Below are 18,148 nucleotides of genomic sequence, written 5' to 3'. Positions count from 1 at the left end.
ACCTCAATCTCAATCTATTAAAAGGAACCAGTTTTAGAACTCAAATTCACAGTAACCTTAACCTACGGACCCCTAAAACAGAAGGGGCCACCCACTAGGCCAGACAATCATGATATGAAATCTGAAGGTCCAGTGGGTTCAAGTTTTCTCCACCTTTTGAACTCCATGTCTATGACTTTGACATACTGATCCCAAGGATCATCTATTGATTACAGGCTTTGATCCCATGATGTTTTACCACTGTAGGCCCAACCATTCTCTAGTTATTGATCAGAAACCAAATAGCCAACAGACTGACAAATACCATCAAAACAATACACCCCCTCTTCCTCAAAGGGAACCATACTTATACATTTGTAACTAAGAAATATAACATCTGATGAATGTTGAAACTATTAATGGTTAAAGACATACACAAAAAAGTCATACAATGTTATTTGGTACAGGATGTTCTATAGATATCTTCTCCAAGATAGGATGCCTGCTTTGTTTAACTGCAAATGTGTCAGTGAATTCTGGTCTCACTGAAACAAAAATAGGATCCGATTATTTCATTTGCTATAATTTCAAAATTCACATCAAATTGTGTACTGCAAATACTTTGAACATCTCCCTCCCTTCCTTTTTTCCATTCAGAAGTGACAACTTTTTTGTTAAAAGAATAAAACAAGAGGGCCAAGATGGCCATAGGTCGCTCACCTGAGAAACACACAATAACAATGTAAACATGTTTGACCTAGTGATTTCATGGAAACAAATATTCTGACCAAGTTTCATTAAAATTGGAGCAAAAATCATACGTGTAAACAAGTATTTTCTTTGATTTGACCTAGTGACCTAGTTTTTGACCCAGATGACCACTATTTGAACTTGACCTAGATTTCATCAAGGTAATCATTCTGATCAAATTTCATGAAGATCAATTGAAAAATACAGCTTCTATAACATACTGAAGGTTTTCATTTGATTTGACCTAGTGACCTAGTTTTTTACCCCAGATTACCCATATTCGAATGTGACCAAGATTTCATCAGGGCAACTATTTTGACTAAATTTTATAAATGCATAAACAAGTTTTTTCCGTGATTTGACCTAGTGACCTAGTTTTTGATCACAGATGACCCATTTTCGAAACTGTCCTAGATTTCATCAAGGTTATCATTCTGACAAAATTTCATGAAGATCAGTTGAAAAATACAGCCTCTATCGCATACACAAGGTTTTTCTTTGATTTGACCTAGTGACCTAGTTTTTGATCCCAGATGACCCATTTTCACACTTGGCCTAGATTTCATCAAGGTTATCATTCTGACCAAAATTCATGAAGATCAATTGAAAAATACAGCCTCTATCGCATACACAAGGTTTTTCTTTGATTTGACCTAGTGACCTAATTTTTGACCCCATATGACCCATTTTTGGACTTGGCCTAGATTTTATCAAGGTTATCATTCTGAAGAACTTTTATGGAGATCAAATGAAAAATACAGCCTCTATCACATACAAAGGTTTTTATTTGATTTGACCTAGTGACCTAGTTTCTGACTCCAGATGACCCATTTTCGATTTGGCCTAGAATTTATCAAGGTAATCATTCTGACCAAAATTCATGAAGATCAATTGAAAAATACAGCCTCTATTGCATACACAAGGTTTTTCTTTGATTTGACCTAGTGACCTAGTTTTTGACCCCAGATGACCCATTTTCAATCTTGACCTAAATTTCATCAAGGCTATCATTCTGACAAATATTCATGAAGATCAATTGAAAAATACAGCCTCTATTCAGGCTCTCCAGCAATACAGCAATACATTTGAAAAAACTAGGAGAAAACTAGGCCATTTTCAAGCAGAAAACTAGGAAAAAAACTAGGAAATCTAGGACTACTGAGACAAAAACTAGGAGGTATTATTAGATAAAGTTTTACCTTGCTGCTGTTGTTCTAACCGATTACCATACATATAAGCTATACAGAAATTTTTGACTGGGTGGGGGTGGGGTGGGGGTCACCAGTCTAGAACGAAGATGTTACCGCTGAGAAGCCTAGCGAGGTATTGGAGGGGTGCATTTGTCCATATTAGGGGTTTGGAATTTTGTTGAAATGCAGATATGAAATGGTGGCCTCTGCTTCCATTTATTGATGGCTGTACAGGCTTCATTTAAGTGGGGTCAGGGTGTTCTGCCCCTGGAAATTTTTGAAATACAGGCATGAAATGGTGGCCTCTGGTGCATTTTTAGGTCTAAATTTTGAGGTAGTTTTCATATGCTGTGATATTACATTTATTGCCTTCGTTATTGTGTTTTATGCTATTGGTCTTAAATGTCAATAAATAAATAATGGAGTGGTAACTCCTCTCTTGATGAGGGGGGTCAGGGGATCTCCCCCTTGAAAATTTTGAAATACAGGTATGAAATGGTGGCCTCTGGTGCGTTTCTGGGTCTAAATTTTGAGAAAAATTATTCCTTTCCCAAAACAGTAGGTTGCATCTTTGATGAGTATAGGTCATTTCTCAGCCAACTGGTGGCACGGGCCCCCAGTGCCCCGCCATGGATCAGGGCCTGGTGTTCAGCTGACTGTAAATTTGCTTCTGCAGTTCCTGTTTGGCATCACTTAAGCATAGTCCAAATGTATCAGGGACACCAAACCACTACTGCCAGTAACACAGGCAAATCAGCTGAACATCTTTACATTGTTTTCTGCAAGAAAATCTTCAAAACACAAATTGAAAATTTCAGACATAATGCTGCAAATGAAAAACTAGGAATACTAGGAGCATTTCAGAAAAACTTGGAAAAACTTGCACTTTTAAAAACCTAGTAACGGCTGGAGAGCCTGTCTATTGCATACACAAGGTTTCTCTTTGATTTGACCTAGTGACTAGTTTTTGACCCGGGTCCCCAGATGACCCATTTTCGAACTTGGCCTAGATTTCATCAAGGTTATTATTCTGACAAACATTCATGAAGAACAGTTGTAAAATACAGCCTCTATCACATACACAAGCTAAATGTTGACAGACAGACAGACAGACGACGGATGCCGGACATCAAGCGATCACAAAAACTCACCTGAGCTAAAAAGAAGGGAGATAATTCCATAAATAGTAACCTTGGGTATAAATGCAAAACATTATGACAAAGAAAAAGATCATAAAAAGCAAACGTATTTTAAGGTCAACGTCCTCAACTCCTGTATAATTAAACAAGATTATAAACATCCAAATCATGACTCAAGAAAATAAAATGCAAACTACATGCACTTTAACAGCATGGCAAGGAAATGCAAAGCAGATATCTAAAATCTGATCACCCATGAAGAAATACTTCTGATGATTCACACATGCTTTAATAAAAGCTATGCTTACACTCTGACAAAAAATAATATATCTTACAAACTTTTACACCTTAAAAGAATAAGAATGATAAAAAAATCAAATTATCTTACCAAAGTCTGACAGTGTACATGCATGCGCAAAGGACAGCAGCATGTCAATGGTAGCTACAGTCTCTGTCAACTTGTACAATGCTCCAATATCATCACGAATATTGTTTAACAGCTCTGTCATCACTCTGAAATGGACGCATTAAGTTTGAATACAAGGCTCCAGTCTCGTCATCACTCTTAAGCTGTCCAACAAGAACCGGTCTGAATACTAGAGCTTTAACTGAAGATGAATAATACCCCTAGACACCACTTTGATATATAGAAAGTAAAATGTTGTAATTATGACCGTTGACCTTCAATTGCGACCTTGATCTGGGTTGTGCACTCTGCATGTTGTTTTGGTAAGGTTAACAACTAATGCTGGTTTCATGAAAATTCATCCAGTGGTCAAGAAGGTATGAAGGGCATATATAATAAACCTATTTGATCTCTGACTTTAGTAGGAAAAGAAATTCAATTCCAAATTAAAAAAAAAAATGTCTCTCTGAATATACATTTTTGTATTAATGACATACTGGTAAGTCTTATCAAGTATTCTATAATACTTACATACTTGTCATCATGTATATCTCATGCAAGGATTCCTTCACTCTATCTAAATAGAAACAGACATTAAGTTTTTTTTACATATTAGTGACTTGTGTTTTAACGTAATCCACTCCAGTCTCTTTTGCAACAAGAAATGAATCTGACACATAATTTGTAATAATTTTCAACTTTTATGTCACAAAGCTTAAACAAACTTGTATATTCTGAACATAAGTCCTACAAAACATGATATTTACTGCCAAATACGCTATTTTTTCTTTGTTTCAGTTAAATAATAATGTCAAGGTATAGGACTTGAATGTTAAGATGGGGAGAAAATGTGTTGGCGGCTGGGTAACTCAGTCGGTAGAGCATCAGAACGGTATTCCGAGGCCCCAGGTTCCAGTCCCGGTCTGGCTGCACATTTCATTCACCCTGTGACATCTGGCGCCCAATGTGGGGCCGTGGCATGCTTGCTTGGTCAGTCTTACGACGCATACAATATTATGTACCTTCGGAACTCGAGTTGTGGGGGTGTATGTCATGGTATGGACTAGGTTACGTAAGGGGAGAATATGTCTGGCAGCCGGTTAGCTGTCAGCTGAGCAACTCACTCTGTAAGCGAGAGGTCCCGGGTATCGAGCCCCGAACTGACTGTACATTTTTCTCACCCTGTGACATTCGACGCCCAACATGGGACCGTGACAGCACTACACTGGTTAGTCTCCGATGCCTGTAATTACTTATATATAAAGTGCCTGCTGAAATTCGAGGACGAATTTCAAAATTGGTGGGGAAATGTGTCAGGGTATAAGACTTGAATATTAAGACGGGGAGAAAATATGTAGGCGGCTGGGTAACTCAGTCGGTAGAGCATCGGAATGGTATTCTGAAGACCAGGGTTTGAGTCCCGGTCTGGCTGCACATTTTTCTCACCCTGTGACAATAATCTTAATAAACATCATGAAAATAATTTTAATTCATTCAATAGATGAAGACTTTTCAGCGGAAAAATTGATTGACAAGGACACAACTGTTCCAATGTTCTGCTACAACTCAGTTTTATGCAAACTAGACAAACACTGGCTTGAACTATGACCTTGGTACACTGATACCTTCTACAAGTCATAACATATTTGAAATTCAGCAAAATATATACACTCGAACTACATTCTTTGAAGAGTCTTCTTACAAGCCTTGAAGAATTTTTTTTGAAGAACTTTTTGATATTTCAACATACCATTCATCTTTATCTGAAACAGAAAAACAGAATGTTTGTAATTATCTAGCATATGAAGCCAATACAAGTTGATTCCTTTGAGGAAGTTTACAGTAACTTGAGATAAAACAAGAGGACCATGATGGTCCTGAATCGCTCACCTCTTCCCACATGACCCAGTTTTGAGTATGACGTCATTTTTTTCTATTATTTGACATAGTGACCTAGTTTTTGAGCTCATGTGACCCAGTTTTGAACTTGACCTAGATATTATGAAGATAAAAATTCTGACCAATTTTCATGAAGATCCATTGAAAAATATGGTCTCTAGAGAGGTCACAAAGTTTTTCTATTATTTGACCTATTGACCTAGTTCTCGAAGGTACGTGACCCTGTTTTTAATTTTACCTAGATATCATCAAGGTGAACATTCTCACTAATTTTCATGAAGATCTCATGAAAAATATGGCCTCTAGAGAGGTCACAGGGTTTTTCTATTTTTATACCTACTGGCCTAGTTTTGACCGCGCGTGACCCAGTTTCGAAACTGAACTAGATATCATCAAGGTGAACATTCAGATCAATTTTCATGAAGATCCATTGGAAAATATGGCCTCTAGAGAGGTCAAAAGATTTTAATAATTTTAGACCTACTGACCCAGTTTTTGACCGCACATGACCCTGTTTCGAACTTGACCTAGATATCATCAAGATGAACATTCAGACCAACTTTCATACAGATCCCCTGAAATATATGGCCTTTAGAGAGGTCACAAGGTTTTTCTATTATTTGATCTACTGACCTAGTTTTTAAAGGCATGTGACCCACTTTCGAACTTGACCTAGATATCATCAAGATGAACATTCAGACCAATTTTCATACAGATCCCCTGAAAAAAATGGCCTTTAGAGAGGTCACAAGGTTTTTCTATTATTTGACCTACTGACCTATTTTTTGATGGCACATGACCCACTTTCAAACTTGACCTGGATATCATCAAGATGAATATTCAGACCAACTTTCATACAGATCCCATGAAAAATATGGCCTCTAGAGAGGTCAAAAGGTTTTTCTATTATTTGACCTACTGACCTAGTTTTTGAAGGCACGTGACCCACTTTCAAACTTGACCTAGATATCATCAAGATGAACATTCAGACCAACTTTCATACAGATCCCATGGAAAATATGGCCTCTAGAGAGGTCACAAGGTTTTTCTATTATTTGACCTACTGACCTAGTTTTTGGAGGCACGTGACCCACTTTCAAACTTGACCTAGATATCATCAAGATGAACATTCTGACCAATTTTCATGAAGATCTCATGAAATATATGGCCTCTAGAGGGGTCACAAGGTTTTTCTATTTTTAGACCTACTGACCTAGTTTTTGACTGCACGTGACCCAGTTTCGAACTTGATCTAGATATCATCAAGATGAACATTCAGACCAACTTTCATACAGATCCCATGAAAAATATGGCCTCTAGATAGGTCACAAGGTTTTTCTATTATTTGACCTACTGACCTAGTTTTTGATGGCACGTGACCCAGTTTCAAACTTGACCTAGATATCATCAAGGTGAACGTTCTGACCAATTTTCATGAAGATCTTGTGAAATATATGGCATCTAGAGAGGTCACAAGGTTTTTCTATTTTTAGACCTACTGACCTAGTTTTTGACGGCACGTGACCCAGTTTCGAACTTGACCTAGATATCATCAAGGTGAACATTCTGACCAATTTTCATGAAGATCTTGTGAAATATATGGCCTCTACAGAGGTCACGAGGTTTTTCTATTTTTAGATCTACTGACCTAGTTTTTGAAGGCACGTGGCCCAGTTTCGAACTTGACCTAGATATCATCAAGATGAACATTCTGACCAAATTTCATAAAGATCCCATGAAAAATGTGACCTCTAGAGTGGTCACAAGCAAAAGTTTACGGACGGACGCACGGACGGACGACGGACACTGCGCGATCACAAAAGCTCACCTTGTCACTTTGTGACAGGTGAGCTAAAAAACACTTGGCACTCATAAAAAATAAAAAAAAAAACATCGGTTAGGTTTATTGACAAATATTTAAACTAAATTGTGCAAAAAGCATTTTTAAATCAATATCAAACAAAATGTATCACACTGGAGTAAGAAATGCATTGAATACTTACAAGATCTGCAGTGGTAAAGCTAAATGTGTTTTTAAACTTTGTGACTTTCATGAAAATGCCTGGCAGATTGTCTGCAGTGTAGCCCTCTGCCCCACCTCCATACATCTGTATGTGAAAGCCTCTAGTGGTACTGTATGCTACCTTTAGTGGAAGATTGTATGCACCTGCCATCTGATTCACAAGGTCTACAAAAAAAGAGAAAATACTACACATGTGGCCATGTAACATTAACTAATGCCCACAGCTATGTGATTTCAACTACACAGAAGTCCGTAAATTTCGAAATCCCATGATGATTTAAATAGTTCTTGCTTAGACATAAATAACTGTTATAATTATAGAAGACAAGAGGGTCATAATGACCATGAATCGCTCACCTGAGTAATATAAGCAACATGTATCAAATGTCAAACTGCTGCTAAAATATTAAGAAAGTAGGTCAGTAGGTCACATTCATGGTCACTGAAAGTCAGTTTTTAGATCAGTGTGCAAAACTGTACATGTCACCCAAATTTCAAGGCTGTATCTTAAACAAGAGGGCCAAGATGGCCCTTGGTCGTTCACCTGAGAAATACACCATAACAGTGTAAACATGTTTATGACCTAGTGATTTCATGGAAAAAAATATTATGACCAAAAATCTTGAGTATAAATAAGTATTTCCTTTGATTTGACCTAGTGACCTAGTTTTTGACCCCGATGACCCATATTCAAACTTGACCTATATTTCATCAAGGCTATCATTCTGACCAATGTCATGAAGATCAATTGAAAAATACAGCCTCTATCGCATACACAACTAATATTCGACTTGACCTAGATTTCATCAAGGCAACCATTCTGACCAAATTTTATGAAAATCCAGTGTAAATTGAGCCCCTATTGCAGACACTAGGTTTTTCCTTCATTTGACCTAGTTTTTAAACCCAGATGACCCATATTCGAACCTGACCTAGATTTCATCAAGGCTATCATTCTGACAAAATTTCATGAAGATCAGTTGAAAAATACAGCCTCTATCGCACACACAAGGTTTTTCTTTGATTTAACCTAGTGACCTAGGTTTGACCCAGATGACCCATATTCGAAATTAACAAACTTGGGCGACCTGTGAAGTTTCCACTTTTCTCTACTCTAGATTTTATTAGCCCGCCCGCTTAGCTCAGTAGGTAAGAGCGTTGGTCTACGGATTGCGGGGTCACGAGTTCGATCCTCGGGCGGGGCGTATGTTCTCCGTTACTATTTGATAAACGACATTGTGTCTGAAATCATTAGTCCTCCACCTCTGATTCATGTGGGGAAGTTGGCAGTTACTTGCGGAGAACAGGTTTGTACTGGTACAGAATCCAGGAACACTGGTTAGGTTAACTGCCCGCCGTTATATAACTGAAATACTGTTGAAAAACGGCGTTAAACCCAAAACAAACAAAACAAACAAACTAGATTTTATTAAGGTTAACACTTTGACTTAATTTCAGAATGATCAATTGAAAAATAGAGCCTCTATCGCATATACAAGCTTTTCCTTTGATTTGACCTAGTGACCTACTTTTTGATCCCATTGACCCATATTCAAAATTAACCTAGATTTCATCAAGGCAATCATTCTGACCAAAATTCATGAAGATTAATTGAAAAATACAGCCTCTATTGCATACACATGGTTTTTCTTTGATTTGACCTAGTGACCTAGTTTTTGACCCCAGATGACCAGTTTTCAAACCCAGCCTAGATTTCATCAAGGTAATCAGTCTGACCAAAATTCATGAAGATTAATTGAAAAATACAGCCTCTATCGCATACACAAGGTTTTTCTTTGATTTGACCTAGTGACCTAGTTTTTGACCCCAGATGACCCATTTTCAAACTCAGCCTAGATTTCATCAAGGTAATCATTCTGACCAACTTTCATGCAGATCAAATGAAAAATACAGCCTCTATCGCATACACAAGCTAAATGTTGACAGACGACTGACGCCGGACATCGAGTGATCAGAAAAACTCATCTGAGCACTGCTCAGGTGAGCTAAAAACAAGGAAGTATGTCGGGGCGAGGCCTCTTTTCACCCCAGGGGTATAATTCGAACAATCTTTTAGTAATCAACTAGGCAACGAAACATAACAAATATCAAAGCCTAGGCCTTGAACTTTCAGACAAGAAGATTTTTTAAGGTTTTTCCTATATAAGTATATGCAAAACTATGGACCCCTAGGGTAGGGCCTCTTTCACCCTCAGGTAATAATTTGAACAATCTTGGTAGAGGACCATAAGGCAATGCTACATACAAAACATCAAAGGCCTAGGTCTTGTGGTTTCAGACAAGAAGATTTTTAGTTTTTCCCTATATAAGTCTATATTAACCATGTGACCCCTGGAGCGGGGCCATATTTGACCCTAGGGGAATACTTTGAACAAACCTGGTAAAGGACTATTTGATGATGCTACATACCAAATATCACAGCCCTAGGCCCTGTGGTTTTGGACAAGATTTTCAAAGTTTTTCCCTATATAAGTCTATATAAACCATGTGACCTCTATGGCCGGGTCATATTTAACCCTAGGGGGATAATTTGAACAATCTTAGTTGAGGACTACTAGATGATGTTACATACAAAATATCAAAGCCTTAAGCCCTGTGGTTTTGGACAAGAAAATTTCAAAGTTTTTCCTATATAAGTCTATGTAAACCATATGACACCCGCCCCCTCCCCCGGAGGCGGGGCCATATTTGACCCTAGGGGGAAATTTGAACTGACTTGGTAGAGGACCATGAGATGATGCCACATACCAAATATCAAAGCCCTAGCTACTGTGGTTTTGGACAAGAAGATTTTTAAAGTTTTTCCTTTCCATGGAGTTCTGCATGGATTTCAATTCTTTGGGCTATTTTGATAGGGAGCATCCAAGGATCATTTCTGTGAAGTTTAGTGTAAATCTTCCCAGTGGTTTTGAAGAAGATTTTTGAAATTGAAAAATATAGCCATATAGGGAAAATAAGCCCCGCTCCCTGGCGGCCATGTTTTTTTACCGTAACAAAATGGCATAGGCAATTTTGGTAGAGGGTCACCTACAGATCATTTCCACAAAATATTCTTGAAATCCCGAGCCTCTAACAGTTTCTGACAAGAAGATTTTCAAAGTTTTTCGTTTCAGTTGCCATGGCAACCAGAGTTCTGCATGGAATTAAGTTCTTTAAGCAATTTTGAAAGGGGGCTACACAAGGATCATTCCTATGAATTTTGGTGTAAATCTGCCCAGTGGTTCTAAAGAAGAATATTGTTTTACATATTGTTGACTAATTATGCACGACAGACATCGAGCAGTCACAACAGCTCACCTTGAGCCTTTGGCTCAGGTGAGCTAAAAATTGATCAACTTTATGTGGGAAACCATGACATTTGACTTTTGGCATGCTTCTTGAAGGTAACACAACATCTTGTTATGTTGGTAATATGTGCCAAAAGATTCAGAAATCCCACCATGCATAACAAAGTTCTTGACTAGATCCAATTTTCTGAAGACAAAATACACCACTCTGCTAAAAGTCAGTCTAATATATGGCATATTGTCTTGTCGTAATGTTTGTGCCCAGCTCCAAATATCCATTCATGTAACAAAACTGGATGAGAATTTTTAATCTAAGTTTGACCTTGACCTCTCAAATAAAGGTCTTGGTCTCACATAGAGATACAACACAATTGCTTGCTACAGTGGTTATTTGTGAAGTTACACACACTACAAAGTTCTAAGTCAGACACAAACAAGTGTTATCCCAATAGTTCTTTGACTTCTAAATGTGACCTTGACCTTTGAACCATATATCCTTCTTCTGTGGGTCAACTGACAACTGTACCAAAAAATTTACAATCCCACCATGTAGAAAAACTTCTTGGCTAGACTTTTACTAAACACAAACACACAACATGCACCCACACGTGTATATTGACACCAGTAACACTATAAAGAATTTTGAATCATTCATTGAAACACGCTGCTTCAAAGAAAATTTTATCTGCCTGCAATTTGATTCTCAAGATCACTGACATTGCAATCAAGCTTTCAAAATAGTTTTTCTACCTTTCAAATCAACTTCGCAAAAAAGAATTACATGTACAATAATTTTTTAATGCCTTTATATGAATGAGAAAAAAAGTTTATGAAGTACTAACCAGTTATGTCATCAACCATTTCAGTGTATGTTTTCCTCGATATATCAAGGAGTCCTAGAAATAAAGTAAAAGCAGATACACTGACTTTTGACTCTCTCAAGTTTAGTATTTATACACAAGTTTGACTGAAGAGAGTCATGTTTTATTGGTACTATTTAAATGCTTAAAGTAAACAGAAAGAATTCATTTTATTGATCTAGATCTTTGGTTAATAGCAAAAATGTTACAAATGTTTCGACCATATCTCTGTAAGAAACAAGTAAACAAAGCTTTAATTTTTCAATGCCATTATGAGCTGGAACTCTGACTCAGCATGATTCCTGATCATATAACTAGGTCATGATATAAATAGAGGATATAACATGAGTATCTTTTCATACAGAATTTATTAAACAAGTTGAATAAAATAATAAAATGTGAGGCTCTGCCAAGCAGTTTATCAATTTTATTCAACGAGTTTAACTAGAGCTATCACTTAAGGTGATGAATGTACCCCCCCCCCCCCTCCGCATGCACTGACACAGTACATTGCAATCTGACACACACAAGACTGCATAATTATGTAGACTGTATGTATATAGACTGTATGTATACAGTAAAGTAACAAAAAACAAAGTCCCATAACTATGCAGAATATTTATCTAAAAGAATGTAACATGCCCTATGCACAACTAGGGTTGGTACTGATCACTTGTGTGAAGTTTCATTAAATCGTGTGCAAGGGTTTGGTAGATTAGGCACGCACAAGACTGCATATGAAGACTGTATGTACATAGTATGTTAACAAGAAACAAAGTCCCATAACTCTGGAATTTTTGTCGCTGAAAGAACCTAACATGCCCCATGCACAACTACTGTTGTTACTGATCACTTGTGTGAAGTTTCATTAAATTGTGTCAAGGGGATGAGGAGAGATGGTGCGCACAAGATTGTGTCTATGTGTATAGTATAGTAACAAAAAAACAAAGTCCCATAACTCTGGAATTTTTTTTCTGAAAGAACCTAACATGCCCCATGCACAACTACTGTTGTTACTGATCACTTGTGTGAAGTTTCATTAAATTGTGTCAAGGGGATGAGGAGAGATGGTGCGCACAAGATTGTGTCTATGTATATATTATAGTAAAAAAAAAACAAAGTCCCATAACTCTGCAAATTTTTTTTCTAAAAGTACCTAACATGCCCCATGCACAACTACTTTTGGTACTGATCACTTGTGTGAAGTTTCATTAAACTGTGTCCAGGGAATGAGGAGAGATGGTGCGCACAAGATTGTGTCTATGTATATAGTATAGTAACAAAAAAAACAAAGTCCCATAACTCTGCAAATTCTTTTTCTAAAAGAACCTAACATGCCCCATGCACAACTACTGTTGGTACTGATCACTTGTGTGAAGTTTCATTAAATTCTGTCAAGGGGATAAGGAGAGATGGTGCGCACAAGATTGCGTCTACGGACAGACGACCAGACGGACAGACAGACAGACAGACAACCTGAAACCAGTATACCCCCCCTTACAACTTTGTTGTCGGGGGGTACAATAAATTCAATATGGAAAGACACAAATGTAATATTCTTTTTATCATATGTTAGCTTTTCCTGTTGAAACATCTTTTTTTCTTTCTTTATCCCTTACAGAAGAAAAAGGCCTGCCGCGTACTCTTGCTGTGTACATACAGTGTATTTGACGCGTACATGATGTGTACTGAAATCAAGGGCTTTAAATAGTACGCAGGATATACACCGCACATACACTGATAGTACGTCTGTAGTACACTTTTGACATGCCGCGTACTACTTGCTGCGTACATGCTGTGGACTACATAGTACACAGGATGTATGCTGGAGGAATCTAGTACGCGGGAAGTACACCGGAGAAATAGTACGTAGCATGTACGCGGCACATACACTTTTCACACGGTGTACTACCCCTGCGGCGTACATGCTGTATACTCCTGTGGCGTACATGCTATGTACTCTCGTGGCGAAACTGCTGTGAACAGGTTTTACTGTGCATGTGCAGCCTTTTCTAAATCAAACAAAATTCATAATGCTCAAAAATACCATATTTAGTTTAAAATTAACAGTTTTAAATAGTGACCTAAAATGCACCATAATTTGACTTTGGACATTAAGAGTAACAAGTGCACTTAAAGCATATGGCAAATCTGCGATAAATGCTGAGGAGCATGGGTAAGACACAGCTCACTGCTCAATTTTTCATTATAATTGCATATACAGATGTTACTTTACATTGCATGCAAAGTGCAGCTCAGAAATCACTTAGATGTAAGCTTCACAAATGAACATTGCAAATAGTTTGGCAAATTTTCATTGTTCAGAATAATCTGAACTATTCTATGCTATTAAGATAAAAGTTACTCGAAAATCAAGTTCTTGCTTCCAAAAAATAATGTACAAATCCTTCCTGCATGAAGTGTACTTCAGACTTTTACCTAAAAAAATTCTAAGTATAAACACCAAAAGAAAATGAACAAGTCCCTCCTGCGTATATGAAGTGTACTTCAGACTTTAACTTATAAAAAAAAACTAAGTATAAATGCCAAAAAAAATTGTACAAGTCCTTCCCGCATATATGAAGTGTACTGGACAAATATCAAAGTATCTGCGGTGTACATGCAGTGTACTATTTTCTTGTACAAGTCCCTCCTGCGTACATACAGTGTACTCTTTAAATTTTCTGAGTCTGTGCTGTGTACTTGAAGTGTACTAGTGACCTCCTGCGTACATGCTGTGTACTCTTCGAAATAGTATGCGGCATGTACGCGGCATGCGGTGTATGTAAAATGTACTCCTCTGGCGTACTACTGTGTTCGCGGCATATACACAGCAAATATGCAGCATGTACGCCACAGAGGCTTGCTTCTGTAAGGGTATCTATTATAGACCAACTAAATTCGACCAACGTCTCCTATAAAGCGCCAAAGTCAAAGCTTTATTACACTAGTGTAATATCAAATTTATGTAATAGTTTTATTACACTCCTACGACATCAAACATGTGATAAACAGATATACTCAAAATTTACTTCAGTCAATTATGTGCACTGAACTTAAGACTAGCTCTTGTTAAGACAAACAGAATAATAAATATGCAAAAGTTTGAAATAAATGCACAATTAATACACATTTTTTAAAAGTACTCATGCCATGGTTTGGCAATGTTATTGAACAGTAAACAACAACTTTAAAAAGGTTAACATATATTGAACATATAGTTAAAATTTTAAAACAGAAACAACTAGAGCTATCACTAAAGGTGATGAATGTACCCCCCACATGCACTGACACAGTACATTGCAATTTGACGCACACAAGATTGCATAATTATGTGGACTGTATGTAATAGACTGTATGTATACAGTATAGTAACAAAAAACAAAGTCCCAAAACTGTGCAGAATATTTATCTAAAAGAATGTAACATGCACCATGCACAACTAGGGTTGGTACTGATCACTTGTGTGAAGTTTCATTAAATTGTGTGCAAGGGTTTGGTAGATTAGGCACGCACAAGATTGCATATGCAGACTGTATGTACATAGTATGTTAACAAGAAACAAAGTCCCATAACTCTGCAATTTTTGTCACTGAATTTTAGAACCTAACATGCCCCATGCACAACTACTGTTGGTACTGATCACTTGTGTGAAGTTTCATTAAATTGGGTCAAGGGGATGAGGAGAGATGGTGCGCACAAGATTGTGTCTATGTATATAGTATAGTAACAAAAAAAACAAAGTCCCATAACTCTGCAATTTTTTTTCTAAAAGAACCTAACATGCCCCATGCACAACTACTGTTGGTACTGATCACTTGTGTGAAGTTTCATTAAATTGTGTCAAGGGGATGAGGAGAGATAGTGTGCACAAGATTGTGTCTATGTACCGGTATATAGTATGGTAACAAAAAAACAAAGTCCCATAACTCTGCAAATTTTTTTTCTCAAAGAACCTAACATGCCCCATGCACAACTACTGTTGGTACTGATCATTTGTGTGAAGTTTCATTAAATTGTGTCAAGGGGATGAGGAGAGATGGTGCGCACAAGATTGCGTCTACGGACAGACGGACAGACAGACAGACAGACAGACAGACAACCTGAAACTAGTATACCCCCCCTTACAACTTTGTTGTCGGGGGGTACAACTAGAGCTATCACTAAAGGTGATGAATGTACCCCCCACATGCACTGACACAGTACATTGCAATTTGACGCATACAAGTTTGCATAATTATGTGGACTGTATGTATATAGACTGTATGTATACAGTATAGTAACAAAAAACAAAGTCCCATAACTATGCAGAATATTTATCTAAAAGAATGTAACATGCACCATGCACAACTAGGGTTGGTACTGATCACTTGTGTGAAGTTTCATTAAATTGTGTGTAAGGGTTTGGTAGATTAGGCACGCACAAGATTGCATATGCAGACTGTATGTATATAGTATGTTAACAAGAAACAAAGTCCCATAACTCTGCAATTTTTGTCGCTGAAAGAACCTAACATGACCCATGCACAACTACTGTTGTTACTGATCACTTGTGTGAAGTTTCATTAAATTGTGTCAAGGGGATGAGGAGAGATGGTGCGCACAAGATTGTGTCTATGTATATAGTATAGTAACAAAAAAACAAAGTCCCATAACTCTGCATATTTTTTTTCTGAAAGAACCTAACATGCCCCATGCACAACTACTGTTGTTACTGATCACTTGTGTGAAGTTTCATTAAATTGTGTCAAGGGGATGAGGAGAGATGGTGCGCATAAGATTGTGTCTATGTATATAGTATAGTAACAAAAAAACAAAGTCCCATAACTCTGCAAATTTTTTTTCTAAAAGAACCTAACATGCCCCATGTACAACTACTGTTGGTACTGATCACTTGTGTGAAGTTTCATTAAATTGTGTCAAGAGGATGAGGAGAGATGGTGCGCACAAGATTGTGTCTATGTATTTAGTATAGTAACAAAAAAAACAAAGTCCAATAACTCTGCAATTTTTTTTTCTAAAAGAACCTAACATGCCCCATGCACAACTACTGTTGGTACTGATCACTTGTGTGAAGTTTCATTAAATTCTGTCAAGGGGATAAGGAGAGATGGTGCGCACAAGATTGCGTCTACGGACAGACGGCCAGACAGAAAGACAGACAACCTGAAACCAGTTTACCCCCACTTACAACTTTGTTGTCGGGGGGGTACAATAAAAGCAAGGTTATACCATTCATGTTTGGCTGGAATCAGAAATAGTATTAAGTAAAAACAGTCTCACTACAATCAGTTAAAACACTTGAAATCTTTAGTAAAAGAAAAATACAAGATGTTTAATACATTTAGGCTCATTACAAGGTCTTCTACAGATTCATTTAATTACTGCCATTTTACCCATTTGTCTCTTTGTTGTCAAGAGGTCTACTTCCAATGTTCACTATTATTACAGACATTACAAGTGCTAATTCTCAAATATAGTTAGAAAGACACATGCCATGACAAAAAAGGTCCATTCATTGCCACCATTTAAAACCTATATTAAAAGGCACTACAAAGGAAATTACCCTCAAATATTGACACTAACCTTTACAGCAAAACATTTCTGGGATCTCATATTGAGTGTTCCCTTCTGGTACCTGGCATCTTCATGTATGATACAGTTTATTTTGTCCAACATCAACACAAATCTAGGGTCTTCTAAAACCTTCAAAAAGCAACATTTCTTGTCAATGCTGAAGAGAATCTTTCTCCAGATCTATTCTATAAATTACTCTCCTTTCCAACTGTATTACTAATCTATCTAAGCTAGAATGTAAACTAATCATGTTCCCATTAAAATGCATTTTTACCACAAAAAATGAACATGTGTATTTGAGTGACAATATCATTACTCAGTTAAAGGCCTTTTATCACTGTCCCTAAACTCATCCAAATTATAACTCAGACATTATATCAACTTCTTGCATACCTTATAGGATGCCATGAGTAGAGGGTTTTCACAATCCCCAAGGGCTTCTTTTAGAGGTGTCACTAACTCCAGGGTATGTTTCAAGTACATCACATTAGTTATCTTGTTCTCTGCAGTTTTCACATTCTCCTGTTTTTGTACTTGTACACACAAGGACAGTAGATGGTCTATGTCAAGAAATCGGCCAATTACAGCCTCAAGATTGTAGAATATTTCAGGCTTCTCAATTAGCTCTGATACAGCATCTTGTCTGAGGGTGATGGTATCTATATCTTGAAAACGAAAGAAAAAAATGAAAAACTAGAAAATGCTTTTGTAAAAAAGCGCATGTCTCCCCCAATGCAAAGTCCTATAGGCAAGAAGTCAATAGGGGTCAGGAGCGAAAGTCAAAGAGACACTGATGATTGGCTGCAATAGGGACCATCTACTTGGCATGTCCAGTCATCCCGCTAAATTTCAACACTCTTGGCCTAGTGGTTCTCAAGTCACTGTTCAGGCTCCTGTGACCTTGACCTTTGATCAAGTGACCTCAAAATAAATAGGGGTCATCTACTCTGCATGTCCAATCATCCTATTAAGTTTCAACATTGTAGGTCAAGAGGTTCTCAAATTATTTCCAAAAAA

General features: G+C 37.3%; 1 protein-coding gene across 5 annotated transcripts in view; it reads right to left on the bottom strand.

The window, feature by feature from the left end:
• Positions 1–18,148, bottom strand: part of LOC123563411 (mutS protein homolog 4-like) — a 48,934-nt gene that overhangs the window by 16,019 nt on the left and 14,767 nt on the right. For 4 of the 5 annotated variants that reach the window (XR_006688812.2, XM_045356194.2, XM_045356196.2 and 1 more), the window contains 9 exons: positions 17,525–17,796; positions 17,141–17,260; positions 16,787–16,799; positions 11,537–11,590; positions 7,367–7,551; positions 5,167–5,227; positions 3,996–4,041; positions 3,447–3,571; positions 430–524 (listed from right to left, as the gene is read on the bottom strand). Coding sequence is in view for 4 of the 5 variants with exons in the window: in XM_045356194.2 (XP_045212129.2) it covers positions 430–524; positions 3,447–3,571; positions 3,996–4,041; positions 5,167–5,227; positions 7,367–7,551; positions 11,537–11,590; positions 16,787–16,799; positions 17,141–17,260; positions 17,525–17,796 (971 nt within the window). In the remaining variant the exon portion in view is untranslated. The remainder of the gene's footprint in view (positions 1–429; positions 525–3,446; positions 3,572–3,995; positions 4,042–5,166; positions 5,228–7,366; positions 7,552–11,536; positions 11,591–16,786; positions 16,800–17,140; positions 17,261–17,524; positions 17,797–18,148) is intronic. The other variant, XM_045356197.2, reaches the window with a different exon arrangement.

This window comes from Mercenaria mercenaria, chromosome 2 (assembly GCF_021730395.1).
Source record: "Mercenaria mercenaria strain notata chromosome 2, MADL_Memer_1, whole genome shotgun sequence".
Taxonomy (NCBI): Eukaryota; Metazoa; Mollusca; class Bivalvia; order Venerida; family Veneridae; genus Mercenaria; species Mercenaria mercenaria.
The sequence above is the reverse complement of the archived record's forward strand: the minus strand, read 5'-3'. Positions and strand labels throughout refer to the sequence as shown.